Source organism: Podarcis liolepis (assembly GCF_965112155.1).
Source record: "Podarcis liolepis genome assembly, chromosome: 4".
Lineage (NCBI taxonomy): Eukaryota > Metazoa > Chordata > Lepidosauria > Squamata > Lacertidae > Podarcis > Podarcis liolepis.
Window position 1 is genome coordinate 106,706,613 of NC_139558.1, and position 26,952 is coordinate 106,733,564.

Sequence of the window (26,952 nt, forward strand, 5' to 3'; positions counted from 1 at the left end):
CCCGAGCCCCACAAGTGATCCTCTTCCCCCTCTTCTTTTGGGGCCTGCAATAGGTGAGGGAGTCCAGAGGAATGGGGGGGGGGGGAAGGCCTGGCTGCCAATTTGCGAAGGAACCTCAGGCATTTTATGGTGAGGCTCTCAGAGATTGCAGGTAGCAGGATTCCTCTTTTTATGATATCCGGTTGTTGCAATCTTGAATTTGCCCCTCCTCTTTCAGAGCCATCCAAGCTGGTGACCCCCCCCCCTGCCTCCCAAGACACACTAGGAGCTCAGCTGGTGTATACTGCAGATCAGGAAAGACGCCAAGAGGATGCCAGCATGGTTAATGAGCAGAGTCAAATAGGTATCTGAAGGAGTGTGCATGCACACGAAAGCTCATACCAGTAACTAACTCTAAGGTCTCTAAGGTGCTACGGGAAGGAATTTTTAAATTTAAAGTTATTTATTTTGTTTTGTTTCAACTATGGAAGACCAACACGGCTACCTAACTGTAACTAGCGTCAAATAAGCTATTGGAGGCAAGAAGGCTTCTCTTGGGAAATGAAGTCTTGTCCAAATGAAAAGAAGAAAAAGGAACACAAACTTTCGCAAAAAATGAAACAGGTGCAAGCAGACAGAAAGGGCTGGCAAAACTGAAACCGAGGAGCACATTGCTGAAAACATTAAGAGCAACAACAAATTCTTTAAATGTATAGTAGCAGGAGACTGGCTATGGTGGCAGTTGCACCCTGGGATGACCAGGGAGTCCAAGGAGGAGATTGCAGAGAAGCTGCAACATAAGATACAGGGCAGATCCCAGGGCCTGGACTAACATTTGCAGGAAGGTCGTCTAAGGAACTGAGGCAGGAAGCAGCAACGAGAGGTGAATTCTAGGCCCAGACAAGACAGAAACTGACCCACTCAAGGATTCTCTAAGAATTCAAATGTGAAACTGTCAATTGTCTTTTTTAAAAAATGTACCCCGTCCCTTGGATCAGCCTGAGAACTGGGAAGCAGCCAACGCAACACCAATTTGTAAAAAGGGATTCGGGGGGATCCTGGAAATTACAGTCCAGCCACACCTGTCCCCAGAAAAGTGGTGGCCAAGCATTGTTAAAGATAGACTAAGCAAATGTACAGTGGTACCTCGGGTTACAGACGCTTCAGGTTACAGACTCTGCTAACCAAGAAATAGTACCTCAGGTTAAGAACTTTGCTTCAGAATGAATAGAAATCATGTGGCGGCAGCAGGAGGCCCCATTAGCTGAAGTGGTGCCTCAGGTTAAGAACAGTTTCAGGTTAAGAATGGACCTCCTGAACGAATTCAGTTCTTAACCCGAGGTACCACTGTATCAAAGAACAAGCTGTGGGCAACCAAGGAAGTGCAGAGTCCGGATGGGGAAGAGAAGGCATTTCTTCTGGCAGGGCAAGGCATGGCGCCCTCCTCCAGTGTCTCCCCCAACAGGCAGATGCTGTGCTCCCTCCTGTCAGAGGCAGCATCCCTCTGACTCCCAGATGCGGCCACAGGAGGAGCAGGTGCTGGTCGCTGGCTTCCCAAGAGCATCCCGTTGGCTGCGAGAGCAGGATGCCGGACTGGTGCTTCATGGTCTAGCATCCTGGGGTGGGTGTGCGCGCGCATGCATGCTCTCTCTATCCACGTTCTCCACACCATGCATAATTTTAGACACCTCTTTCAAGTCCCTTTCCTAGTCTTTTTTAACAGCTGAACCCGAGAGCACTCCAGCTTTTTGCTCAAAGGGAGCAGCTCCACGAGTGTCAGGGGGGGCAAGTCTCCCAGGTGGAAGAGAGGGGGCCGGGGGCCAGATCAGGACCGCCAGCACAGAGACACCCCCCCCCCCGGCACCTGCCCGGCTGCAGCAGGAACTGAATTACATTGAGCTGGGGGGAGGCAACCTTGCAGGAGCCACCCAAGTGTGGGCAGGACAAGAGAAGTGACAAATCATGCAAAAACCAGACACCCCCTCCCCAGGCAACGAAGAGGCTTTACGTTGGACGTTTGGGTGCAACTCAGCTTGTGAAAGTCTGGACAGGAAAGAGGTCTGTCTGTCCCTGTGCTTCTTCTCACCTCTGGAGCCGAGCTCCCTGCTGCTCAGGCAACTTCCGAGGTTGCATCCTGTTCCACAGCTTCCTCCCCCTTCTCTCTCGAACCTCAAGAGGTCACCTTGGCACTATTCTGAGAACAAAGGACCCAGCACAGCTGCCTTTGCTTTCTCCAGATTAGCTAGTTGAGGCTGGAACTGGGAACTTGCCTCTCCAAGCTCTGCGCTTACCATAAGCTCCTTTGCTGCTTTCCTGACATCTCTGGGCGGCAGCAAAGGCCAGCCGGCTCCCTCGCCAGCCCTGCGCCCTCCCAGGACGAGGAAGACTTCACTCTTCCAGTCCACTCTCAGGTCAGCTGAGGCAGCTTTGGCCAGCTCTCTTGCCCCCCCCCCCCCGGTGTGCCCCAGAGGGAATTCTCCCGCAGAAGGTCCGTCCGTAGGAGGGGTCCCCACATAAGAGCTTTTCTCCAGTTAGAAACAGAACATTGCACTTTATTTCTACGCAACCCTTTTGATTGTCTCCAAGGTCACCCGCTCCTCCTCCTCCTCCTGGATCTCTCCATCATTCCTTAGTAATGGAAGTCATGCTTCTTCGACTGAAACGCAACAGACTACATGGGGCAGGGGCCTCGGCTGCTGATCTGGAGCTGGGGGAGCCTGGAAGGAGAGCCAGAGGGTCTCTCAAGGGGGCGGGCAGGAGCCCCTTCTGGGAGTGAGCTTTGTGAGGGCATCTGGCTGACCCCCAGGGGAGAGAGGCAGGCCCTCCCTGGCCCCCCACTTCCTCCAGTGCAGCGGCCAGACAGGCAGGCTTCAACGGAGAGACAAGAAGGGGATGAGGACAGAATGAGAAGGGACCCAAAGGGTTTTCTAGACCAGCCCCCTGCAGTATGGGGGTCTTGCTGGGCGCCTCCTCCTGCTGCCTGCCTGCCCCCCCTGCCTGCACCCCCATCCCACACACATCGAGAGGAATGATGGGGGGGGGGTCCTGCCACAGAGGAGGAGTGTGCCAGGATGAGGCCTCCCCTGGCGTCAGCAACAGGAGCATGGCAGGCTCTGATTCGTACCGTTTATTCTGGAATCTTTACAGAGTGGGTTGGGGGGCCCAGCAGGGAGAAGCACCCATTCCTTCACCTGGTGCCCCCCTGCCTCACCCCCCTCACCTAGGAACACAACACAGGGGTACTGGCCGTAAAACACACACACGCACGCACGCACACACACACACACGCACATCCCCCCTCCCTGCAAGGCTGAAGCCATGCTACTTTTTGGTCCATACTGGGAGGGGGGACAATCCCAGCTTGGGATCCTCACATTCACCCCCCACCCCAATAGCAGCACATCCAGACTGAGGCCTCCCCTCCCCCTCCCACCATTTGGAGCACAAGTAGGGAGAGGTCAGAGCTGCCCAAATGCAGGACCCCCACTTCACACCCCCCCCCCGTGAGAAAAGTACTGGAGCGGAACAGCAGCTGGGGGCCAGAGGATGACGCCCCCCTCTGTTTATGCCAGCAAGGGGGGCCAGGAAATGTGTAGTGTGGGGCTGGAGCTGCCTTGTGGCAAGAGGGAGAACCCCGCACCCCCCTCTCCCCAAAATGCCAGCCCCCTCTTTTGTGGCTGTTCCCCACCACCACCATGGAGTGTGTCCAAAGTGCCGGCCCTGGTGGCCTGGAGGAGGTGGTGGAGGCGGGGCCCCTTCTGGGGTGGGGATGGGGGAGAGTCCCCTGCCCCTCAAGCAGCCGCAGGAAAAGCTGGGGGGGGGAGAGAGGAGAGACTGTTTCTGCCGGCCAGGGCCCCCTCCTCACCCGGCCTGCCTCTTCTGCTCCAGAGGGGGGCGCCTGAGCTCAGCCCCCTCCCCGCAGAGTCCAGGTCCATGAGGGGAGCGGGGGCCGGGGAGGGGGGCCGGGGGAGGGGGCTGGCAGTTCAGGGCTCCTCCAGCCACGAGGGCTTCTCTGCTCCGGGGCTCTTCAGCTTGATGTTGAACTGCTTGAGCGTCTGCTCCAGCTGCTGCTGGTTGCCGGCAAAGTAGGCCGAGATGGCGTTGTGGAAGAGCAGCAGCTGCTTGTGCATCACCTTCACCTGCAACGGGGGGGGGGGGGCGTCAGAGGAGCTGCCTGGAGCAGGCCAGGAGCCCCCAAGGGCCAGCCACGCATCTCAGGGGCTTCAGCAGCGTGGGGGCTGCAGGGCATCACTGCTTCCGCAGTTCAGCTCTGTGCTGCGCGAAGGACTTTCTTTACTCCTCCTCCCCCCGGGATGCTTGGTCCTCCTGCTGCCCACCTCCTCCGCCCCCCACCCAAGGAAGCCCCTCCTGGACTCTTCTTGCCTGGCCTTGAAGCAGAGGCCAGGGATGCTCCGGCTGGGACTCCTGGACCCAGGCATGGAGGACAGGCCAGTGTGGGAGGCCTCTGACCAGGAGTCCCCGCCCCCCCTCACCTTGTTCTCCTCCAAGAACTTCAGCTTGACGGCCACGTCTGCCCGCAGCTTCTCGTACTTGGCGCGGTGGGCCTGGAAGTGGGCCTGGGCGGCGTCCAGGCGGCAGAGGGTGCTGGCGTCCCGAGGCCCCAAGTTCAGCTCCTCCAGGTCTGTGCGGTAGGCGTCGTACTCCAGCCTGCACGGGGGTGGGGGTGGGGAGTGTCAGAGCAGCGGCACAACTCCCACCCCTTGGACAGATGCCCCCCAACTGGCAGCTGCCCCCTCCCCCCCCGCTTACGGCCCCACCTGGCCGTCTCGTACTGCTTGACGGTCATGAGAGTGTCCTCCATGGTCTTGTTGACCAGCGTGTTGATGCTGGAGACAAAGAAGTTGACGGCCCCCAGAAGGGTCTCCCCGTTCTTGCACAGCAGCTTCTGGGTCTCTGCGTTGTAGCCAAACTCCTCCTGCGGGGGGTGAGGGCCTTGAAAAGGGGGCTGAGCGTCCCGGACCCCCCACAAGCCAGACCCCTAAGGCAAGAAACCCCCCAGAACTGGAGAGCCCAGGAAAAGTCTGCTGGATCAGGCCTTGATAGCTCTCTCCTGCCCCACACACTTGCCCAATCCTCTTTCAAAGCCCTCCAGGTTGGGGGCTCTTCTTGGGGGGGGGGGCGTGTGGCTGCTCCCCTGCCAGGCAGGACAGGGGCCTCCCCTCCGCCTGGCGTCTGGCCCACCCTGCCTCCCCCCTGCCCAAAGGACGTGGGGCGGTTCCCCCACCTGCAGCTCCGGGGACTTCTGGCTGAGGTCGGAGAAGGCGTCGGCCAGGGCGTGCTGCGTCTGCACCAGGCTGTAGAAGTGGTTGGTGAGGGCCCTGGCCAGGCCCAGGACGCTCTCGTACTTGCGCTTGGTGTCCCGCAGGAGCTCAATCTGCGTCTCCAGCTCCAGGTCGACGGTCCGAGAGCCCCTCCCAAAGCGCTCCGAGAGCAGCTGCTTGGTGCACTGCGGAGGGAGAAGAGGAGGGGCAGCAGCTGGGGGGAGCCTCGCCCAGAGCGGAAGATCCCCTCGCCCTGCAGCGGGCTGGGCTAGATGACCCCCCGGGGTCCCTTCCCAGGATCACTAGAGCTGTCCAAGGGACTTAAAACACCAAGGGTGTGTGGGCGGGCGGAGCTCAGCTGCCAGACGGAGGAAGAGCAGGTGCGCGGGAAAGCCTTGTGCAAAGGGGCCACAGCCGAAAAGGCCGTTCCCCCCTTCCTGCCCTCTGGGAAGGGGGCCAAGGGTCCCACTGGGTGGGTGCTGACCAGCGGCTTAGTGGCTGCCCCCTGCCTTTTGGAGCAGCCCCCAAAGCAGGGCACGGAGGGGTCCAGAAGGCAGAGACTTGCTGGCGGGCCAAAGGGGATCGATCCAGAAGCAAGAGACCGATCCATGTGAGGAAGAGGGCACCTGCCTGGTTCAGACTGAGCCCCACCAGCGCCCCCTCTTGCTGGGGCTGAACACAACGCCCCCCCCCCGCTCACCTTGTAGGTGTTGATGCCCCACTTCTTGACGACATCGAACTTCTCCACGGCGATGCCCCGCGTGGCCTCCTCGCCTGCCAGGGCCGGGTTGGAGTGCTGCTGGTGCAAATTGGAACCTGCAAGGGCTGAGCGTGCGGGGGGCTTCATGAGCAGGGGGCAAGGGCAGGTCCCCCAATGCTCCGGAGGCCAAGCCGCCCCCTGGAGGAGGAGGCAGGAAAACACCTCTCCCCCTTGCCTACCTTCCCCTGGAAGCCTGCACCCCAACCGCTCCCATGGGGGGGGGCTTTTGGGGGCATGGGATAGGGCAATACCTGAGGCAGCAACCGCCTGGCTGGCTATCCGGCTGGCAGCCGATGGGCTGGGGGAGATGAGCGGTCTTCGGGGTGGGTGAGATGGAACGAGAGAGCCTGAAATGGAGGGGGCCCAAGGCGGGGCAGAGATGGGCAGCGGGCAGGGTGGAGAGGAGGAGGAAGGGAGCCATGGAGGGGGCGCAGGATAACACAGGCGGGTTGATGAGCTGCGGCAGACACGGACAGGGGGCATGAGCACACGATGCCAGGCTCCCAGAGGAGCACGAGGCGGGCACAGTTCCCCAGGCAAGGCGCTGGCTGAGCTACGTGCCTGCCTCATCCCTGGGGTCAGGGGAAAGGGAGGCTGCAGGAGGCCCATGGAGAAGGAGGGGGGTAGGGGGGGCCTTGCTGATGGGTGCTTGGCCGAGGGACGCCCTTCGCGGGCAGGCAGGGCTCAGCTGTGGGCAGAGATTGGCCCCCTCCCCGCGCAGAGAGCAGCACGGCGATTCTCTCAGGCTGCCTGACCTTTGATGGCGCTGGTGGGGATGATGCCCTCGGCGGTGCCCCCGTAGCCCCCGGAAACAATGCTGGTCTCGTTCAGGTTGGGCCCCGACACCATCACCTGCTGGAGGTCCTGCAGCGGGAGAAAGGGAGCGTGGCAGAGGCCAGCGCGAGGGAAGGGGGCTTCAGGCAGGCCCAGCGGCGTCCCCTCCACCGGGGTGGCTGCTCTGCAGCAGGGCCTGCTTCCCCAAAATCAGGGGCCTGCGGGGAGTCAAACTGGACTGCTAGAATGGGGGTGGGGGTCCCATAGGCAAGTGAACCGTCCCACTTCCTCCCCTGCCCAATAACCATCAGAGCTCAGCTTACAGAGCCCCCTGAAATCTCCCCTTTGCAAGCCCCACACACTGCGCCCGGGACATCAGTGGAGCCCCCCCTTCTTACCCCCTCCCTGTTACCTGCTCCAGACCATCGTCTTCAGCGAGACGCCGGGAGTCTCCGTTGCCATGGATTGGGATCTCCATGGTGGCTGCTTTGCTCATCAGCCCGTCGGTCATGCTCAGGGTCTGGGGGGGGCCAGAAAAAAGGGGGCTCAGGCGCCGGGGCAGAGGAAGGGGCTCCACTGTCCACACACCCCATAGGGTTAGGGTTAGGGTTAGGGTCCCCACACGCTGGTCCCGGTCAATAGATAAGGCAGCCTCAATCCTTCTCCCCCCTCCTGAGAAGCCCCCACAACCAGCCAAGATGCCAGTCCAAGGAAGAGGGAGCAGCCCGCCTCCCTGCCCCCAATGCCTGGGGGGGGGCTGGCAGCAGGAGCCAAGTGCAGCAGGACCCCCCAGGGCAAACCCCCCAGGTCTTCAGGAGCAAAGAGTTGCCTTCTGACGGCCCCAGGCGGAGGACGCCACTTCCCAGACCTGCTCGGCTGAGCATGCCAGCCTTGTTCCCTGACGCCTGGATTTGGCCAGAGGGCCACCTGGGAAACCAGGGAGCACAAGAGGAGCGCCACGTTGGCAACCCTCCCAGTGCCAATCTCCCTTCCATTCTCTCCCTCCGTTGCTAGGCCCCCTTTGACTTCTCAGGTCCGACTGGAAAAGAATGTGCTACCTGCTACCTGGCAGCCCCCTAATGCCAACTCCACCCCATCACTCCCCGACAGCCCCTGAAACCCCATAGATTCCCAGCCCCCCCCCCGAGAAAGAAGCTTCCTGGGCTGCCCTCAGCCTCACGTGGCATTTTCTTCTCCCAAATGCAGAAAGGAGAAGAGAACAGGCCCAGCAAACCTCGGAGGCACATGGACAGAACAAGAAGGGAGGAAGCCCCCACCCACAGCCCTTCTTCAGAAACTAAGAGAACCGCCTACAGCCCGGGCCCCATCTGGGCCAGGTCAGAAAGTTGAACAATAGTGCCAGGAAGAATGCCACCCCCTGGGGGGCAATCCAGCACAAACCATGTCGCCTTCCTAGTGGCACCAGCCTCATGCAGGAACCTGGGGGGCGGCTTCAACAGGAACCTGCCAGAATGAGCTCCAGATCGACTTGCCCAGCAGACAGACGCAGGAAGGGGGGCAGCCCCCAAGACGTCTCTTGTCTCTCAATACCTGGGCTTCCCCCTTCCTGGGCAGCCGCTCCCCTTGGGCAGAAGTTGTTTGGGATGACAAGTCCCGCCAAGGGGCCCAGCACACTGGGGCACGGGCAGAGATGCCACACGCCTGAGGCGGGGAAGGAGCCACAGACACAGCAGAGCATCAGCTCAAGGGAGCCAAATCCGGGGGGGGGGCATCAGCACCCAACCCTCCAAAGCAGAATTGGCGGGGGCACCAGCACCTCCTGCAAGCCGACCGAGATGGGGCCCAATGCCCAATGCTCCCCCCCTTCTTGCTGGAACCTCAGTCCGTCGGTGCCCCCCGTGCAGTCAGCCTGTTTTCATAACTGGCGGGCAGTCATGGTGTGTCACCTCCAAGGGTCCTGTTGGCACATACATTGGGATGGGGGGGGCGAGGGGGGGACAGCTCCCTCCCCACTCCAGGAACAGGCAGAGTTTCCAGGCTGGGGGTTGACGTGGCCACGGAGGAGCGTGGCAGCAAGGGCCGGGCCAGGCGCCAGGTTTGCTTCGGGGTGTTTGCTTAACACTGTGGGTTTCATTGGGGAAGGAGTCGGTACACACCTGTCAACTGCAATGTATTGTCATGAACTTCCCTGGGAACAACCTGCCAACTTGGAGGGCGGAATCTCCTGCCCCACAACCCAGACCCTCGCCAGATCTGGCCAGGACCCTCCCTCCTTCCCGCAGCTGAGTTTGAGCAAGGCAACCTGCCCAAGCCCCCCCCCCCGCCATGATGGCGTTGCTGGAGAGGAGAGGGGAGCCCCTCCATCCTCGGGGCCTCTTAGCCAGCAGGGACCCCCAAGCCCCCTCTCTGGCTCCCTCCGCCTCAGCTGCGGAGGAGAGGCGGGGCGGCCAGGGGAGCGGAGGGGCGCCCCCTTCTGGCCATGGTCCACCTGCCCCCCACGGCCCTCAGCCCCAGCCCCAGCCTTGCCCCGAGGGCCCCTCCGGAGAAGCAGGCCGTGCCCGCTGGGCGCACCTGCCGGGCGTGCCAGGCTGCCTTCTCGGCCTGGGCTGCCCCCCCTAGCGCACCCCCGGATCGGGGCCGGCGGGAGGCTGCCGGGAAGGTGGAGCGCGGGCGCGGGGGGCGGCCCGGCCGGCAGAGGCAGGACCCCTCCCGGAGGGGAGGCAGCGGAGCCCCGGCCTGGGGGCCCCGGAGGGAGGGCGCCAAGGGCCCCCGGCGGAGCCGACCCCGCCCCCGGCCTGCCCCCCCGCCCCGGGTCCCCTGCCGAGGGGAGGAGGAGAGGAAGCGGCCCCGTCGCGGCTCCCTCCCGGCCTCCCTCCCGCCCTGCCTGCCTGCCTCCCTCCCGCTCGGCTGGGCGGCGCACCTGCCTGGCGGCTCCCGGAGGCTCCGGGCGTCGGATCCGCGTTGGGCCCCGGGCACACCGGAAACGACGTCACGCGCCCCGGCGCCGGAGGAGGCGGGGCCTCGCCCAGGCCGGAAGTGGATCCGGAAGCCCCGAGAGGAGGAGGAAGAAGATGGAGCAGCAGCAGCAGCAACTGCGCGGCGTGAGAGGCGGGCGGGGCGGCGGGGGGAGGCGGGGAGCCGGCGGAGACTCTCTTGCGGGCGACACGCGTCGGGGGGGCTCGTGGGAGTGCGGGGGGTCCCTCCCTTCCTCCCTCCCTCCCTTCCAGCTCGGCCTTGTCTTTGCAGCTGCGCGACTTCCTGCTGGCCTACAACCAGATGACGGAGCTCTGCTTCCAGCGCTGCGCCTCCAACCTGAACTACCGGGCGCTGACCGGCGAGGAGGTGAGCGCGGCCCGGCAGGGAGGGAGGGAGGGAGGGGAGCGGGGCGGCGGGAGGCCGAGACCCCGCCCGGGCTGACCCTCCTCTCTCTCTCTCTCTCCCCCCCCCCCGCAGGAGAGCTGCCTGGACGGCTGCGCGGGGAAGCTGGTGCGCTCCAACCACCGCCTGATGGCCGCCTACGTCCGCCTGATGCCCTCGCTCGTCCAGCGCCGCATCTCCGACTACGAGGCCGCCGGCCAGGAAGCGGCCCTCCCGCCCGCCGAGCCCAGCGTGGTCAGCGCCTCCTGACGGCCCCTCCGGGCAGCTGCTTCGGGGCTGCCGCGCCAGGGAGCCCCTCACCGGGCCGCTTGCCCCCCTCCAGACTGGACTCCGGGGCTCCTTCTGGGGCCCATCTCTCCAGGAGCATCCCAGAGCACAATAAAGCCACTTTCGGGGGCATCTTGTGCGTGAGAGTGCTGTGCTGGCCCTCGGAGGTGCTTCCCTTTGTGATCTCCATGCTGCTGGCCTGAGGGTGGGCTGGCCTCAGCCACTTCTGCTCCTTGACGCTTCAGCTGGAGAGCAGAGCTGGAAGTAGCAAGGCTTCCTTTGCATTCATTCACCGCCAGGTTCAGCACCTGCTATTCCAAGTTCTGATTTGACATGGCAGGTGCTGAGCAGGGTGGGCCCCCAAGGAAAGGGTTTGCTGGGAATTCTGCTGCTATGAACTGCGCCACATGAGCCGTGAACCCCTGAAGCAGGGATGGTGCCGCTTCATGTAGACCAAATGCAGGCTGGTGTCTGTGTGGCATTTGGAGATGTGCCCCCCCCCCCAGTTCCATCAAGCATTTGGCAAAAGAAAACATGGATCTCCAAGAGCAGAGCACACAATGCAGGGCACATGGATGGGGGAAGGGCCTTGCTGCTCCTGCGCCAAAGGGTCTCGCAAGAAAGACCATCGTAGCCCAATAGCAGGGGAAATGCTGTGCATGCAGAAGGTCGCAGGTTCAATCCCTGCTGGCTCACAGAGACCTCTGCCTGGAACCCCTAAGAGCAGCTGCTTGTCAGTGGGGCTGGTACTACTACTAAAAATAATTTAATTAATTGTGCCCCACCCATCTGACTGGGTTCCCCCAGCTACTCTGGGCAGCTTCCAGCAGAATAGAAAATCACAGTGAGACATTAAATGTTAAAAACCTCCCAATACAGGGCTGCCTTCAGATGTCTTCTAAAAGTAGCATAGTTCTTTATCTCCTTGGCATCTGATGGAAGGGCGTTCCACAGGGAGGACGCCCCTGTCAAGAAGGCCCCCCTGCTGTCCAGGTCAGCTCTAACACTTTGAATTGTGCTTGGAAACATACTGGGAGGCTGTGAAGACCGTTTAGGACTGGTATAATATGGTCCCAGCGGCTGCTCCCAGTCACCAGTGTAGTTGCCGCATTCTAGTTTCCGAGTCACTGACATAGACTGCATGCAGTAGTCCAAGCAGGAGATAACCAGAGCATGTACCAGAATTTCTTCTTAGCTGTTGCCCCTTGGTAGGCTGGACATTGAGCTCCAACCCATGTTCAGTCTGATTCAGAATGGTTGCTTCATTGCCCTCATTCCCAGGGGAAACCATGGGGCCACCTAAGCTCCATGCAGTGGGCCAATGCACTGACTATAAGACAGCTACCTCCTGTATTCCTGCGCAGAGGCACCTGGTACCATAAGGTGGCGCTGGCCCTTTTCCCAGAAGCCAGTGGGACTGCAGTCATTTGTGGGAGTGTGGAGGGAGGGGCAGCAGATGCAGACAGGGAGAATCCCACCTTCCTTTGACTCTTCCAGACCTACAGCTCCTTGTGTGGGAAATGGTCTCGAGCCTTTTGGATCAGGGCTGGTCAGACCAGGAAGAGGGCAAGGGGAACACAAGATACGGCTTCTTTTTTAATAATATTTTTATTAATTTTCCATTTTATAATGAAACACATCTTTGTTATCCACTTTACTTCTTTTGCTCGTACGAGCCTGTTGACTTCCCGCCCACCTCATGGTTTTCAAAATTCATTTGTATATCACAGCATTGTTACGGAAAAATCTAGGTGTGAGGCTGCTCAGTCCCCCAGCTGGCTGAGCGGAGCCCGCGGGATAAAGGAAGGAGTCCAGCCACCAACTGGAGGAAATAGCTGTAGACCAAAGTTCATTGCACAACAGGTTCAAAGAGGAATTTTGAACCCCAGGATGGGGCGACAAGGACTTTGAAAACTTTCCCACCATATCCCAGAATACAGTTCGTACAGCATCGTTGCTACATCATTGACATGTCACCAAAGGGGAGGGGTAGGCAGGGGTTACACTGGTACAAGATTAGCATAAGCAGACATGTCAGGGCAAGACTCAGGTATAAGATTAGCAGAGGCAAAACACCTCTGAAGTCCCAGCACCCAAAGTACAATAGCATGTCTGGCCCCTTGGCAAATTTGGTGATGGGATTAAGTTTCCCTTGGCCAACAATCAGCTCAGCAATTGTCACCTCTGGGAACTTCCTGGAGTCCTTTTTAAAGGGGAAAATAGCTTTGGAATGGAGGAAACTGGCAAAGGGGTTGATTTTATATTATTTTTAAAACTAGGTAACTTCCCTGAGCTGTCAAGTTGAAAGGATACATTCAGGCATAATATTTGTAACATTTAACTTTAAATATGTGGGGGGGCCCTGTAATTTCCGTAACAGCATTTATGCATTTTCCATTTTACGTTTCATTCAGAATATCACAATTTTTAAATAAATGTAAAAGAGTAGTGACAATTATCAATACGAGTCTTCTTACAACCCTGCTAGTGTCGTTAATTGCTTACAATGGTCCTTCAAGTATTTTATAAATTTACTCCAGTCTTTTTGGAAAGCTTGATCACATTGGTTTCAGATTTTTCCGGTCAGCTTTGCCAATTCTGCAAAGTCCATCATCTTCATCTGCCACTCTTCTTTCCTTAGTATTTCTTCTTGTTTCCATTTTGGGGCTAAAAGGATTCTTGCTGCAGTTGTTGCATGCATAAACAGTTTTTGATCACCCTATGGCATCTCTTCACCCACTAGCCTCAATAAAAGTGCTTCTGGCTTTTTAACAAAGGTGTACTTACACATTTTCTTTAACTCATTATGTATCATTTCCCAATATGCTTTTGCCTTGTTACAATTCCACCACATATAAGTTCCCTTCTTTTTCTTTACATTTCCAACACTCCTTATTTCTTGTCCTGTACATTTTAGCAAGTTTAGTTGGTGTTAGATACCATCTATACATCATTTTCATAACATTTTCCTTTAATGCACTACATGTGGTGAATTTGGTTCCTTCATTCCATAACCTTTCCCATGGTTCTAACTGAATATTATATCCAAAATCTTTAGCCCATTGTATCATTACCATTTTCACCCCTTCATCTTTGGTATGCCATTCCAATAATAATTTGTACATTTTTGATAATATTTTTCTCTTATCATCCAAAAGCTCTCTCTCCAGCCTGGATCTTGTTGTATCAAAACCATTCTTCTTTTTATCCTCATTGAACACACCATTTAACTGATGATATTGCAACCAATCCGTCATTAACTCGTTATTTCTTCAAATGTTTTTAATTTTAACTTATTTTCTACCTCGATCAATAAATCTCTATACGTGGCCCACTTTCCTTTCATGTTTAGTCTTTTCCCCGCTTTGCTTCAATGGGCTTCTAGCTAGGGAAGTTCTGTGGTCCAAGGCAAAACTCCAGCCTTCCCACGAGAAAGCCTGGCCATGCCATGCCAGGGCGGCTGGGGCTGCGAGCAGGACCCTGGGCGGGGAGAGATCCCGGGAGAGGACAGGCATCGGGATCCTGCTCTGGAGCTGAGCGAGGGGCTCGGCAAGGGGGTTCCAGACCAGACCTGCGCGCCAGCTGCCCAGTCCGCCGGTCCCCCGAAGGTGCGGGCAGCCTCGGCGGCCAGGGCGGGACTTTCCGAAGGGACCCGGAGGCGGGGCGAGCCGAGGCATCCCGGGGGCCGCGGAGCGCCGGCCGTTGGGCGCCCCTAGCAACGCGTCCCGCGCGCCCTCGCCGCCCCTCGCCCGCCCGACGCCATGGAGCCCTGCGCCCCCGACGCCCGGCCGAGTAAGGGGCGCTCCCCCCCAGCAGGGGCAGAGGGCCCTTCCTCCGGGCTCCTCGGGGGCGGCCCTGGAGCCCCCTCCTCGGGGCAGATGCCCCAAAGGAGAAACTCTCCCGGGAAGGCCTTGGGAGATCAGGGCTTCAGCCGCACGGCGGCCAGTTCCTTTGTCGCGTGGGAAGGGACCCGAGGGTCGTCTAGTCCACCCCTGCAAGTCAGGGATCTCAACATGCAGCTCCCCATCCACCTTGAAACCAGACCAGACCCTGCCGTAGCTCTGAGCTAGCACGTTCACTGATGCACCACTAGAGGGCCTTGTTTGTTTGTTTGTTTTCCTAAAAGTCATAAAAACCTCATAGAATCATAGAGTTGGAATAGATCACAAGGGCCATCGAGTCCAACCCCCTGCCAAGCAGGAAACACCATCAGAGCACTCCTGACATATGGTTGTCAAGCCTCTGCTTAAAGACCTCCAAAGCAGGAGACTCCACCACACTCCTTGGCAGCAAATTCCACTGTCAAACAGCTCTTACTGTCAGGAAGTTCTTCCTAATGTTTAGGTGGAATCTTCTTTCTTGTAGTTTGGATCCATTGCTCCATGTCCGCTTCTCTGGAGCAGCAGAAAACAACCTTTCTCCCTCCTCTATATGACATCCTTTTATATATTTGAACATGGCTATCATATCACCCCTTAACCTCCTCTTCTCCAGGCTAAACATGCCCAGCTCCCTTAGCCGTTCCTCATAAGGCATCGTTTCCAGGCCTTTGACCATTTTGGTTGCCCTCCTCTGGACACGTTCCAGTTTGTCAGTGTCCTTCTTGAATTGTGGTGCCCAGAACTGGACACAGTACTCCAGGTGAGGTCTGACCAGAGCAGAATACAATGGCACTATTACTTCCCTTGATCTAGATGCTATACTCCTAGTGATGCAGCCCAGAATTGCATTGGCTTTTTTAGCTGCCGCGTCACACTGTTGGCTCATGTCAAGTTTGTGGTCAACCAAGACTCCTAGATCCTTTTCACATGTACTGCTCTCAAGCCAGGTGTCACCCATCTTGTATTTGTGCCTCACATTTTTTTTGCCCAAGTGCAATACTTTACATTTCTCCCTGTTAAAATTCATCTTGTTTGTTTTGGCCCAGTTCTCTAATCTGTCAAGGTCGTTTTGAAGTGTGATCCTGTCCTCTGGGGTGTTAGCCACCCCTCCCAGTTTGGTGTCATCTGCAAATTTGATCAGGATGCCCTTGAGTCCATCATCCAAGTCGTTGATAAAGATGTTGAATAAGACTGGGCCCAAGACAGAACCCTGTGGCACCCCACTAGTCACTCTTCTCCAGGATGAAGAGGAACCATTGATGAGCACCCTTTGGGTTCGGTCAGTCAGCCAGTTACAAATCCACTGAGTGGTAGCATAGTCAAGACCGCATTTTACCAGCTTCTTTACAAGAATATCATGGGGCACCTTGTCAAATGCCTTGCTGAAATCAAGGTAGGCTACATCCACTGCGTTCCCTTCATCTACCAGGCTTGTAATTCTGTCAAAAAACGAGATCAGGTTAGTCTGACATGACTTGTTTTTCAGAAATCCATGCTGACTATTGGTGATCACAGCATTCCTTTCTAGGTGCTCACAGACTGTTTGCTTAATGATCTGCTCCAGAATCTTCCCTGGTATTGATGTCAGACTGACTGGGCGGTAATTATTTGGGTCCTCTCTTTTCCCCTTTTTGAAAATAGGGACAACATTTGCCCTCCTCCAGTCTGCCGGGACTTCGCCTGTTCTCCAGGAATTCTCAAAGATGACTGCCAGTGGTTCTGAGATCACATCTGCCAGTTCTTTTAATACTCTTGGATGCAGTTCATCTGGCCCTGGAGACTTGAATACATCTAAACTGGCCAAGTATTCTTGTACTATCTCCTTAGTTATTCTGGGCTGTGTTTCCTTTGCTGAATCATTTGCTCCAAATTCTTCAGGTCGGGCATTGTTTTCTTTATCGGAGAAGACTGAGGCAAAGAAGGCATTGAGGAGTTCAGCCCTTTCTGTGTCCCCTGTTTGCATTTCACCATCTTCTCCTCTGAGTGACCCCACTGTTTCTTTGTTCTTCCTTTTGCTACGAACATACCCATAAAAGCCTTTTTTGTTGCTTTTAACCTCTCTAGCAAGCCTGAGTTCATTCTGTGCTTTAGCTTTTCTGACTTTGTGTCTACACGTGCTGGCTATTTGTTTGAATTCATCTTTGGTGGTTTCCCCCCTTTTCCATTTTTTGTACACATCCTTTTTTAATCTTAACTCAGTTAAAAGTTCTTTAGATAGCCACCTTGGCTTCTTTAGGCACCTTCCATGTTTCCGTCTCATTGGTATTGCCTGAAGTTGTGCTTTTACTATCTCCCTCTTAACAAACTCCCAGCCATCGTGAACTCCCTTTCCTTTTAGTATTACTGTCCATGGGATCTCACCCAGCACTTCCCTAAGTTTTATGAAGTCGGCTTTCTTAAAGTCAAGAAATTGAGTCCTAGTATGCTTGGCTGCTCCTTTCCGCTGTATAGTAAACTTCAGAAGAGCATGATCACTCGCGCCTAATGATCCTTCAACTTCTACCCCAATAACCAGGTCATTAACATTGGTTAGGACCAGATCTAAAATGGCTGTTCCTCTTGTTGCTTCTCCCACTTTCTGGACAACGAAGTTGTCTGCAAGGCCAGTGAGGAATCTGTTTGACCTTATGATCTTGGCTGAGTTTGACATCCAACAAATATCCGGGTAATTGAAGTCCCCCATTACTACTATCTCCCTTCCTTTTGCATGCTTGGCCATCTGTCCCAGGAAGGCATCATCTATGTCCTCCGTTTGGCTTGGGGATCTATAGTAAACTCCCACAATGAGGTCACTGTTATTCTTCTCTCCCTTAATTTTGACCCAAATGCTCTCACTTTGGCTTTGAGGTTCTAAATCTTGAATCTCTTCACAGGTATACACATCCCTGACATATAACACCACTCCTCCTCCTTTCTTGTCTGGTCTGTTTCTCTGAAATTGATTATATTGGTTGGACTCGATGGCCCTTGTGGTCTCTTCCAACTCTATGATTCTATGATATCCCTCCATTATTACATTCCAATCGTGGGACTTATCCCACCAGGTTTCAGTGATGCCTATTATGTCATATTTAGTTTGCTGTACCTCAAAGTGGTTCTAACCCTAACCCAAGCGCCCCCTGCTCACCTGGCTGTTACACCTGAAAGTTGGGTGTGAGCTGGGCCGGAAGCAAGCTGCAGGCAGAAGCTGAGCACAGAGCCAAGGTTGTGACTATGGAAGGATGAGCCCCTCTGTCTTAGGGACAGGTGGCAATAAGCCCTATATATCATAAAGGCACCAGAGTCTCTCCTGTCCCTCACTCCCAGGAAATCCAGCCATGGGCAAGCACTGCAACCCCATGAATCCCACAGCTTGCAGGTTGGGTGGTGATGACTGAAAAGCCGTGCAAAGGGGGAGAAATGTCCTCGCCTGGTGCTGAAGGCCCCTATTGCTCATCCCCAGAGGCCCCTTTTCCTGGCTGTGCTCTGCCAGGCCTGAAGAGGGCTGTTCTGAGGTGGTCCTCACCCAACACCTTCGTGTCTCTTGCAGGCAGGCAGATGCCCAGCAGCCCAGCCCAGCAGGAGGACCATTCCTGGGCCCGCGCCCTCCGCCGCCGCCTGGCTACCCAGATCCAGGAGGCTGGGCATGCGGAGCCCAAGGATGTGGACGCACTTGTGGCGGAGCTGACCGCCGTCTTCCGCACGGTCCTGGAGAGAAGCAGTCGCCGGGCCTGGCTGCGCATGATGGAGGCGCTGCGGCTGATCGCCCCCTTCCAGCAGCTGCTGTCGAGGCGGGCAGAGCTGGCCCCCTACCTGGAGGGCCTCTATTTCCAGTTCCGCAGCAGCCAGGCCATGGTTTCTGACCTAGATATTCTGGGGTCCATCTGGCGGGCCTTCCCCACGGACTGTGCTGTGTTGTGGGCTGACCCACGAGAATTTTGCCCCCGAGAGGCTAAGGAAATAGCCAAGCAGCTGCCCTCCAGCAGAGAGCCCGTCTTTCTGGGCCAATCCTGCCCTTTTGCGATGGAATGGGTAGCGGCTGGGGCCTCTGGCATGCTGCAGCCAGATCCCGTGTCCCTCCAGGAGCTGCAGAGATGTGTGGGGCAAGTCGGCAGGGAGGTGGCTCAAGAGGAGACCCCCCGACCTGGCAGCCTTGGCCTCATGCCTCTAACTCTAGCTGCAGATGTGCCAACAGAATTCCCCTGTGCTATTCCAAGCCGGGCTGCAGGGTAAGGCCTCCCCAAGCCAGCTTGGCTCACCCCGGGGCGTTTCTGCTGACAAATGTCCTACAGACGTTTCTTTCCAATTTTGATGCAGGCCCTCTCTAGAGCCGCGCAAAGAAAGCCCAGGGCCGCCAACAGTGCCCAAGAAGAGAGCTGGGGCAGCAGGAGACAGAGGAGGAGAAATGGTGACGAGTCTTGAGGCAGCTGAGCTCTTTGCAAGGAAGCGCCATTTGGGGAAAATAAGTTTCCTTTACTTCAACGTTGCCCAGAACCGGCACTTCAGGTACCCCTGTTTTCTTGCCCTGGCTGGCAATCCCATCATGCAAGTGGGTCCCCCTCCCTCCCTCCTTTGCTGAGGGGGAGCGGGAAAGGAGGTGAATTCTGCTCTGTCTGCCCAGCCCTGTCTTGCCCCAGGGTCTTCTCAGAGGCCTCTCCCAGCTTTGGTCCCCCTACAGTCTGTAGACTTGAGTCCAGAACCTGAATCACAGATCATAGAGACTCTTGAGGCCCATCGAGTCCTGCAGTGCAGGAAGATGCAGCTGTCCCATGCAGGGATTGGCATTCTATGCTCTTCTGGCTGTGATTCAACACTCGCCTGGGCAGTCTCACTGATGGGCACAGCGCTTTGTAGAGCTGCCTAAGGCTGGGGGAAAGGTTGTAGCTTGGGTGGACACATACGTTGCATGCAGATGGTCCCAGGAAAGTCCCTTGTCAGCACTGACAGCGCTGAACTTGATAGACCCGTGGTCTGGCTTGGCAAACAAGGCAGCTTCCTGAGTTTCTGTGTCTCTTCCTTGAGCTTCCAGGAAAAGCCCTGACAGCAGAGAGGGCAGGACAGAGCAAAGGGGCGAGGTTGGTGAAGGGCCTCCCTTGGAGGACTGGCTTCTGCAACTCTCTTCCCCTTTTCGCAGGCCTTATGACCTAGTGGCTGTTCCCAAGCGCCTGGCCAACCCTCAGCACTACATTTTCTCCCCCTTTGGGGTGTTGCATGTGCACCCTGAAGAAGGGTCGGAGGCCTTTTCCCTGGGCGAATTGCACCGGCAGGCCGTGCTGTGGCAGCTGTTGCAGTACATCCCCTTCTTCCGGCTTTTCTTGGTCCGCAAAGCCTTTGTCCGGTAAGGGGGGGGGGCGAGGAAGTGCCAGGCCCAAGTGATGCGGGGGTTGTCCTCCTGCGTTGTGGGGGGGGTCTGGGTTGCAAAGGCAGAGAGCGGCTTCCCCAGTCTCAGCGACACGTTTCTGTCTCTCTCATTTTATCGTGCTTTTAATATTCTGTTGGGAGCCGCCCAGATTGGCTGGGGAAACCTAGCCAGATGGGCGGGGTATAAATTATTGTTGTTGTTGTTGTTGTTGTTGTTGTTGTTATTGTTATTATTATTATCATCTCCCCACCGCCCGCCAGTTGGTTCGTCAATGTCAAGCACTTGCATTACCTGAAGTGCCGGGAGAAGCTGAGCTTGCAGCTCCTGCACTCGGTGCCCCACTTTGGACTTGCCCTTCTTCACATCTCCAGGTGAGGCATGGGGTGGGGAGGCCCTGGAGTGGGGACCCGCTCCCCCTTGGGGGGCCTCTGCTGCTCCTTGGCCCCGGCAGCTGTTTCGTGTCCTTCCTTTGCAGGCTGCTGCTGCAACTGCATTCCATCCACTGGCTGCCAAGAAGCAGAGTCAAGTGCTACACCTTCTCCGATCTCAAGCGCGCCCTGGCCCAGGAGAACAGAAATGCCCAAGGATTGCTCAGCAAATTCCTCCAGCTCTGCTCCTCTGTCTTGCAGTGGGTGAGCACCAGCAGTATCCCTCGGCTGTGCGGGAGCCGGGAGCCCACGCTCCCTCTGGCAAAGGCCCCAGGGCTGCAGGGCTGCTGCTTCCCATCCCAGGCTGCTAATTTCCCTGCTAATTTCCAGACGTCTCCTGAAGATCTTGTTATGCCAACAGGTCTATTCAGTCACTTAAACTTTTAAAAGTTGAGCCACTTGTTTTTTATATTTCCCCCTGTTGCTTTAATGGATTTTTGTTTCATTGTCATTTTATAGTTTGTTATACACCACCGTGATGTCCTGTTTATTCATTTATTATCTATTTATATTCATTAAATTTGTATGTTGCCCTTCATCCGAAGATTGCTTCGCAACATAACAATACAAAATGAGAACACAATGTACATAGTAAAACAAAAACATCTTCTGATGTTCTTGTTTCTGGGCACATTTGCTGTTTTTACCCAGCAAAGCCCATGAAGGTTTGGGCCCCCAGAATCCCTTCCATGACGTTCTTGAGAGTGGCACTGCTAGTGACACCCGGCTTCAAGACTGCAGGTTCCCCAGTGCCAGTGACTTGGGCCCCCCGGCTTCATACAGGGAAAGGCTGGGCTCCTGCAAGGGGCCCTTTGAAAATGTGCGGTCAGCTTGCCCTTGTGTGACGTCAGGCAGACTCCTCTTTGCAGGCAGCCATGTAGATCTGTAGGCCTGTGTCTGCTGCAGGTACTTCTGCCTGTCTGGGCCCAGGTGAGGTGTCTGCCTGGCCGCTGCACCCCAGCCAGCGGTGGTGTCATGGTTGCATGTCTTGCTCTGGCAGGTCCGGGACGACACCTACAGGATGGTCGGTGGGCTGCAGCAGCAGGTGCAGAGCTACAAGCTGTACATCACCAAGGCTTCCCTGTACAAGCAGCGCATCGACTTTGAGAAGCTGCAGCACCGCCTGCAGATCGCCGAACACTGGCTGCAGAGACTGGGCTTCCTGGCCCTGCTGGTGAACCTCCTCCTCTGCCAGAACCTGGTCTCTGCCATGCAAGAGGAAGTCAGAGCATTTATCTATGACACCATGAAGGTCCCGTACCCCAGGGATACCTGCTCTGGGGGGGGGGTGGCGGGGGGGCAGAGCCTGTCGTGGTTTCCAGCTTCTGCTCCAGCAGGGGATTCAGGGTCGGCCTCCAGAGTCTGGCTCAGCTCTTTGCTTGTGGAGCAGACAGGATGCTCTGCCTTACGGAGGTTATTAATACTGTGCATTTGGAAACAACAACAGCAGCAACAACAACACTTTATTGGTTATACCCCACCCATCTGCCCAGGCCTTCCCAGCCACTCTGGGCGGCTTCCAGCAGAATATTAAAAACACAATAAAACATCAAACATTAAAAGCTTCCCTAAACAGGGCTGCCTTCAGATGGCAGAGAGCTGTTTATTTTCTTGACATCTGATGGGAGGGCATTCCACAGGGTGGGCACCACTACCGAGAAGGCCCTCTGCCTGGTTCCCTGTAACTTTGCTTCTCACAGTGAGGGAACCACCAGAAGGCCCTCGGAGCTGGACCTCAGTGTCTTGGCAGAATGATGGGGGTGGAGACGCTCCTTCAGGTCTACTGGGCCGAGGCTGTTTAGGGCTTTAAAGGTCAGCACCAACACTTTGAATTGTGCTTGGAAACGTCCTGGGAGCCAATGAAAGTCTTTCTTTCTTTTTTAAAAAAAATAATATTTATTGAAATTTCAAAAACAAAAAATTACATAAAAGACAATGAAAAATATAAAAGGGAAAAAAAGGAAAAAACATAGAAAATACAAAGTATAAAAAAATAATATAGAAAAAACACTTAGAAACAAATTTATCCTTCCGTATCTTACATTTCATTTCCTTACTCTATTGACCTCTCACCTCCCTGGTTCAATTGGTTAATTCAGCAATTCCTTTCCCTCTTTGTTTTTGTCTTAGTCCTTTAACTTAATATATTATAGCTTTAACTCCTCACCTATTAACCAACCATTTTTTCATACACCTTTATGACATTGCTGCTAGAACCACTTAATTTCATTCTGACATCATTCTAACATTCATTAATTTTACAGTATTTCTGTAAATAGTCTTTAAATTTCTTCCAAGAGCCAGTGTGGTGTAGTGGTTAAGAGCGGTAGTCTCGTAATCTGGGGAACCGGGTTCGTGTCTCCGCTCCTCCACATGCAGCTGCTGGGTGACCTTGGGCCAGTCACACTTCTTTGAAGTCTCTCAGCCCCACTCACCTCACAGAGTGTTTGTTGTGGGGGAGGAAGGGAAAGGAGATTGTTAGCCGCTTTGAGACTCCTGAAGGGGAGTGAAAGGCGGGATATCAAATCCAAACTCTTCTTCTTCTTCTTCTTCCACCGACTCTTCACCCTGGTCTCGGATTCTGCCAGTCATTTCCGCCAATTCCATGTAGTCCATCACCTTCATCTGCCATTCTTCCAGAGTGGATAGATCTTGTGTCTTCCAATACTTTGCAATAAGTATTCTTGCTGCTGTTGTAGTATACATAAAAAAAGTTCTGTCCTTTAACACCATTTGGCCGACCATGCCCAGGAGAAAGGCCTCTGGTTTCTTCAGGAAGGTATATTTAAATACCCTTTTCATTTCATTATAAATAATCTCCCAGAAAGCCTTAATCCTTGGGCACGTCCACCAAAGGTGAAAGAATGTACCTTCAGTTTCTTTACATTTCCAACATTTATTGTCGGGCAAATGATAGATTTTTGCAAGCTTGACTGGTGTCATGTACCACCTGTATATCATTTTCATAATATTCTCTCTTAAGGCATTACATGCCGTGAACTTCATACCTGTGGTCCATAACTGTTCCCAGTCAGCCATCATTATGTTTTGTCCAACATCTTGTGCCCATTTAATCATAGCAGATTTCACCGTTTCATCCTGTGTATTCCATTTCAACAGTCTTTCAGGACCAGTGTTATGTGGTCTCGGCAGCCACTCCTAGTCCCCAGTCTAGCTGCCACATTCTGGATTAATTGTAATTTCCGGGTCACCTTCAAAGGTAGCCCCACGTAGAGCGCATTGCAGTAGTCCAAGCGGGAGATAACCAGAGCATGCACCACTCTGGTGAGACAGTTCGTGGGCAGGTAGAGTCTCAGCCTGCGTACCAGGTGGAGCTGGTAAACAGCTGCCCTGGACACAGAATTTACCTGCGCCTTCATGGACAGCTGTGAGTCCAAAATGACTCCCAGGCTGCGCATCTGGTCCTTCAGGGGCACAATTAGAATTATGGATATCTTCACCCAGAGCTGAAATCAAAGCTTTGCATCTCCCAAACAGGCTCTTTTTAGCCAGAGGCTATCTCCTGGAGAAAGACTTAGCACACCATTCTCTTCAGTGATTTCGGAACAAAAAGCTAACATACGCAAAATGGATCCCTACAGATTAACAAACACATAGGGCTGTAATACAATCCTAGCAGAGATGCATTCTCACTCATCATAAGCTTGTTAGGCTCTCTGCAACTTGTTTAGCTGAGTGGAAGTTTCCATACCATGCTACACAATATACATACAGACACATACTGTACAGAGTTCTTTCCCATTTCAAGGTACAATTAAATAGTTACCCTTAACATGTCTAGGGCGCCAGAAGCCTTTTCACCTGCCGCTTGGTGTCTCCCCGCAGGCCGATGGCATCAAGCGGAAAGCGGTCCTCCAGGTGAACCTGGTGTTTGGCGCCGACAGGCAGCTCATGCTCTTTCCCTCCCACAAGGAGCTGGAGGACTGCCTGCTGGGGGCTGTGAATACGGTCTTGGAGTCCGTCCTGCAGGTGGGTCAGCTTCCTGGTCAAACACCACGCAAGGAGGGTCCCTCCTCCCTCCCTCTCTCTCCCTCCACCCCACAACTTCCTGGCCTCTTGTGCCTTGAGCTTACCACATTTCCATGCAGTAGGCGGCAGGGGCTGCCCAGAAATGTTTGGGAGGGGGCTTTGCCCCACCAGTTGAGTAGATTTTCTGTTCCCTTCAGACGACCCGGGTCAAAAGTGAGGGGTCAGCGCCTCCGGAGAACCCTCAGAGCACCACAGCTGAAGCTGAGCACCATGCAGCCAAGCCGAGTGGTAAGCCAGGGAGGGGAAGAGCCCCATCCCAGTGGGCCCTTGCCTGGCCTCCCTGGGCTCTCATGGGGGCTGTTCGAGGGGTGGGGGTGGGGTGTTGGGCTGGGCCTCTCCAGAAGTGACACCAAATCTATGCCAGTTCCTTCTTGCTCCATCCACATCCACACCATACCTTGAAAGCCCCCTTACACCCCTTTCCCCCACCCTATGAATCCTGGGAACTGTAGTTTATGGAGGGTCTTGGGAACCAGCTCTGTGAGAGGTCCCAGCATGCTTAGTGAAGCACAGTTCCCAGTATTCCTGGAAGAAAAGCCACGACTGCTAAAGTGATCTAAGAGTACTTTAAATGTATGGTGTGGATGTGAACCGTGAGCTTGCCGAGTCTGCTCCCCTTGCTCTGCTTTTGTGGTGTATTTGCCATCCTGTGGACCTACAGATTTGAGGGGTGGGTCGTCGTCTTTTCCACCTTGGCCGGGCGACAGTGCTTGTTCTCCTCCCCTGCAGCTGCAGATGTGAGCAGTGGGAGCGCCATTCCTCAGCAGGGCTCCCTGGAGCCCCTCGTTCAGCCCAAGCGGCTGTCAACAGCAGAGCTCTGTGGTGAGAAGCCCCAGCTGGTGTATCAGATGGACGTGAAGGTATATGGTGGCCTGGAGGTCGTTGGCCACCGGTTGAAGGGCATGTACCCCTTGCTGTCGCGGGAGCAGCTGGAGAAGGACCTGAGGTCAGACCAGATCATCCAGGAGGCTATGGAGCAGCTGCGTGGCCTGCTCACGGTGAGGGCCCGCTGGAAGTGTGGGCTGAGCTGGGGCTGGGGCTGCTGCCAGGCTTGACAGCCACCCGCCCTGGCTCTGCCTGGCATAGGGAGCTGTAGCAGCCAGGGTTTGGGGCAGGGGCTTGGATTGCTTTGTCTAGGGACTTACCCAGTGCCAGTGAATCTGGACCAGCCTGGGGCCCAGCAGGACCTCCTCGGCAACAGTATAGCCAAGGGACAAGGGCAGGCCCTGTTGCTCCAGAGCGTTGCACTCTGTTCCTTTTGCCTCAGGTGCCATGCAGATTCCATCCTGGTAGAGAAGGGTCTGGGACATACAGAGGACCATTATCCAGCCAATGCATGATAGCAACTCAGAGAGTGCAAAAACTACTTGGGGGAAGAGAGAAACGCTGCAAATGCCATGTAGAATTGTAGAGAGGAAAGGAACCCTGAGGGTCATCTAGTCCAACCCCCTGCACTGCAGGAATCTCAATTAAAGCATCCATGACAGACGGCCGTCCAACCTCTGCTAAAAAGAACCTCCAAAGAAGGAGAGTCCGCAGCCTCCCGAGGGAGCCCGTTCCTCTGTCAAACAGCCCTCACTGTCAGGAATTTCTTTCTGATGTCTAGTCAGAATCCTCTTTCTTGTACTTCAGTCCATTGGTTTGGGTCCTACCATCCAGAGCAGGAGAAAGCATGGAGTGCTTGGTCTTAGAAGAGAGAACCAGGGGGCACACTTGTCTCTGCATGCACACTCTGAGGGAAGGACAAGGAAAGGTTCCCCTGAGAGGTAACCCTCTCAAACAGGACATGGAGTCCAACAAGTTCAAAATCCCCGAAGGGGCAGAGTGCTCCACAGAGTGCTTCCATAGGCAAGCAGACAATAAGGAATGCTAAAAAAAATAACTTTGAGACACATTATTGCTAAATTAATAAAGACCCCAAACATTTATATATATATTTTTGCACCCCCTGACCAGAAGCAGGTTGGCTTCCTCCTGAACCCTGGGCTGTGGGGAGAGCCAGGCCCCGACATCTGCAGAGCATGTGCAGGGTTCCTTTCTGGCAGCCCTGACTCGTGGGTCAGAGGGCTGGGGCCAGGGCCAGCATGGCAAAGGCTCAGCTGAGCGCTGCCCCCTTTCCCCACCCACAGACGGCCCTGACCGAGACGGAGCTGCTGTGCCGACAGTACACCTGGCTGGGCGAGATCTACCACTTTGTGCACAGCTGGAGCCCTAGCCAGCTGGAAAGCATGAAGAGCTGGCCGGCCGAGGAGTATGTGAACCGCATCCTCAAGCTGCGCACCTGGGTGGCCCAGGTCCAGAAGGTGCCCCGGGTGGTCATCACACACAACCTCCTGCTCTTAGTGGACTGCAGCGGCATTCACCAGGACCTCCGTATGTGCCGGGGAGGGGTGGGAGCAAGGGGCCGTGCTGGAGTTCCCGCTCACTGGGGGGCCATTGTCCAGCCTGCTCTGTCCTTGCAGTGCCTCTGCTGGCCTCCATCAATGAGGACATCCTGTCCTTGCTGCTGAGCGAGACTGCGCAGCGGAGCGAGAAGCTAATTGCTGAGCTGTCTGGCGTCCTGCAACTCTACATGAACGTTGGCACCGACATCTTCACCATTGCCAAGTGCTCCCAGAAGGTAGGATTCCTCCCCCTCCCCACCTGGCAGGCAGGGAGGCAGAAAGTCCCTTGCCTTAGCTAGTATATTCATGGTCATCTGGGAATCTTCAGCTCCCGCCTGCAGTTAATGTGCAGATTCACTGTCCCCATGTGATACCTTTCCTGCACATCTCCAGGTTGTATGTAAAAAGAAAAGATTCCTCTCACTTGCCTAGCCTAGTTGGGGCCCAGACCACTCCTTGCCAATAGA

At 55.5% G+C, this 26,952-nt stretch overlaps 3 protein-coding genes across 7 annotated transcripts in view; 2 read left to right on the forward strand and 1 right to left on the reverse strand.

Annotated features, from left to right (window-relative positions):
* Positions 1 to 2,510: 2,510 nt before the first annotated feature.
* Positions 2,511 to 9,765, reverse strand: ARFIP2 (ARF interacting protein 2). 2 transcript variants are annotated; one of them, XM_083499850.1, is made up of 9 exons: positions 9,677 to 9,765; positions 7,208 to 7,315; positions 6,777 to 6,885; positions 6,273 to 6,368; positions 5,962 to 6,077; positions 5,225 to 5,446; positions 4,758 to 4,915; positions 4,473 to 4,647; positions 2,511 to 4,118 (listed from the first exon to the last, which is right to left on the reverse strand). In XM_083499850.1, the coding sequence occupies exons 2-9, from the start codon at positions 7,304 to 7,306 to the stop codon at positions 3,963 to 3,965; spliced, it is 1,131 nt and encodes a 376-aa protein (XP_083355976.1). In that variant the 5' UTR covers positions 7,307 to 7,315; positions 9,677 to 9,765; the 3' UTR covers positions 2,511 to 3,962. The 2 variants fall into 2 exon arrangements, with proteins under 2 accessions (XP_083355976.1, XP_083355977.1); XM_083499851.1 differs by lacking the exon at positions 6,273 to 6,368.
* On the forward strand, positions 9,741 to 10,383 carry TIMM10B (translocase of inner mitochondrial membrane 10B; the record flags this gene model as incomplete). The annotated part of the gene is made up of 3 exons (XM_083500650.1): positions 9,741 to 9,857; positions 10,003 to 10,098; positions 10,210 to 10,383. The coding sequence occupies exons 1-3, from the start codon at positions 9,828 to 9,830 to the stop codon at positions 10,381 to 10,383; spliced, it is 300 nt and encodes a 99-aa protein (XP_083356776.1). The 5' UTR covers positions 9,741 to 9,827.
* Positions 10,384 to 14,143: 3,760 nt separating this feature from the next.
* DNHD1 (dynein heavy chain domain 1) overlaps positions 14,144 to 26,952 on the forward strand; it is a 52,615-nt gene continuing 39,806 nt past the window's right edge. For all 4 annotated transcript variants that reach the window (XM_083499056.1, XM_083499057.1, XM_083499059.1 and 1 more), the window contains exons 1-12: positions 14,144 to 14,193; positions 17,812 to 18,490; positions 18,579 to 18,767; positions 19,396 to 19,599; positions 19,884 to 19,994; positions 20,099 to 20,255; positions 21,052 to 21,303; positions 23,898 to 24,041; positions 24,239 to 24,329; positions 24,831 to 25,099; positions 26,231 to 26,474; positions 26,564 to 26,721. In XM_083499056.1, coding sequence (XP_083355182.1) covers positions 14,163 to 14,193; positions 17,812 to 18,490; positions 18,579 to 18,767; positions 19,396 to 19,599; positions 19,884 to 19,994; positions 20,099 to 20,255; positions 21,052 to 21,303; positions 23,898 to 24,041; positions 24,239 to 24,329; positions 24,831 to 25,099; positions 26,231 to 26,474; positions 26,564 to 26,721 — 2,529 coding nt within the window. In that variant the 5' untranslated portion in view covers positions 14,144 to 14,162. The remainder of the gene's footprint in view (positions 14,194 to 17,811; positions 18,491 to 18,578; positions 18,768 to 19,395; positions 19,600 to 19,883; positions 19,995 to 20,098; positions 20,256 to 21,051; positions 21,304 to 23,897; positions 24,042 to 24,238; positions 24,330 to 24,830; positions 25,100 to 26,230; positions 26,475 to 26,563; positions 26,722 to 26,952) is intronic.

Coding starts and splice junctions, on each gene's coding strand:
- ARFIP2 (XM_083499850.1), bottom strand. CDS start 7,306: ATGACCGACGGGCTGATGAGCAAAGCAGCCACCATGGAGATCCCAATC. Junction 5,447..5,961: donor GGGGCATCAACACCTACAAG/GTGAGCGGGGGG, acceptor CTCCCTCCGCAG/TGCACCAAGCAGCTGCTCTC. Junction 4,916..5,224: donor AGAAGTCCCCGGAGCTGCAG/GTGGGGGAACCG, acceptor CACCCCCCGCAG/GAGGAGTTTGGCTACAACGC.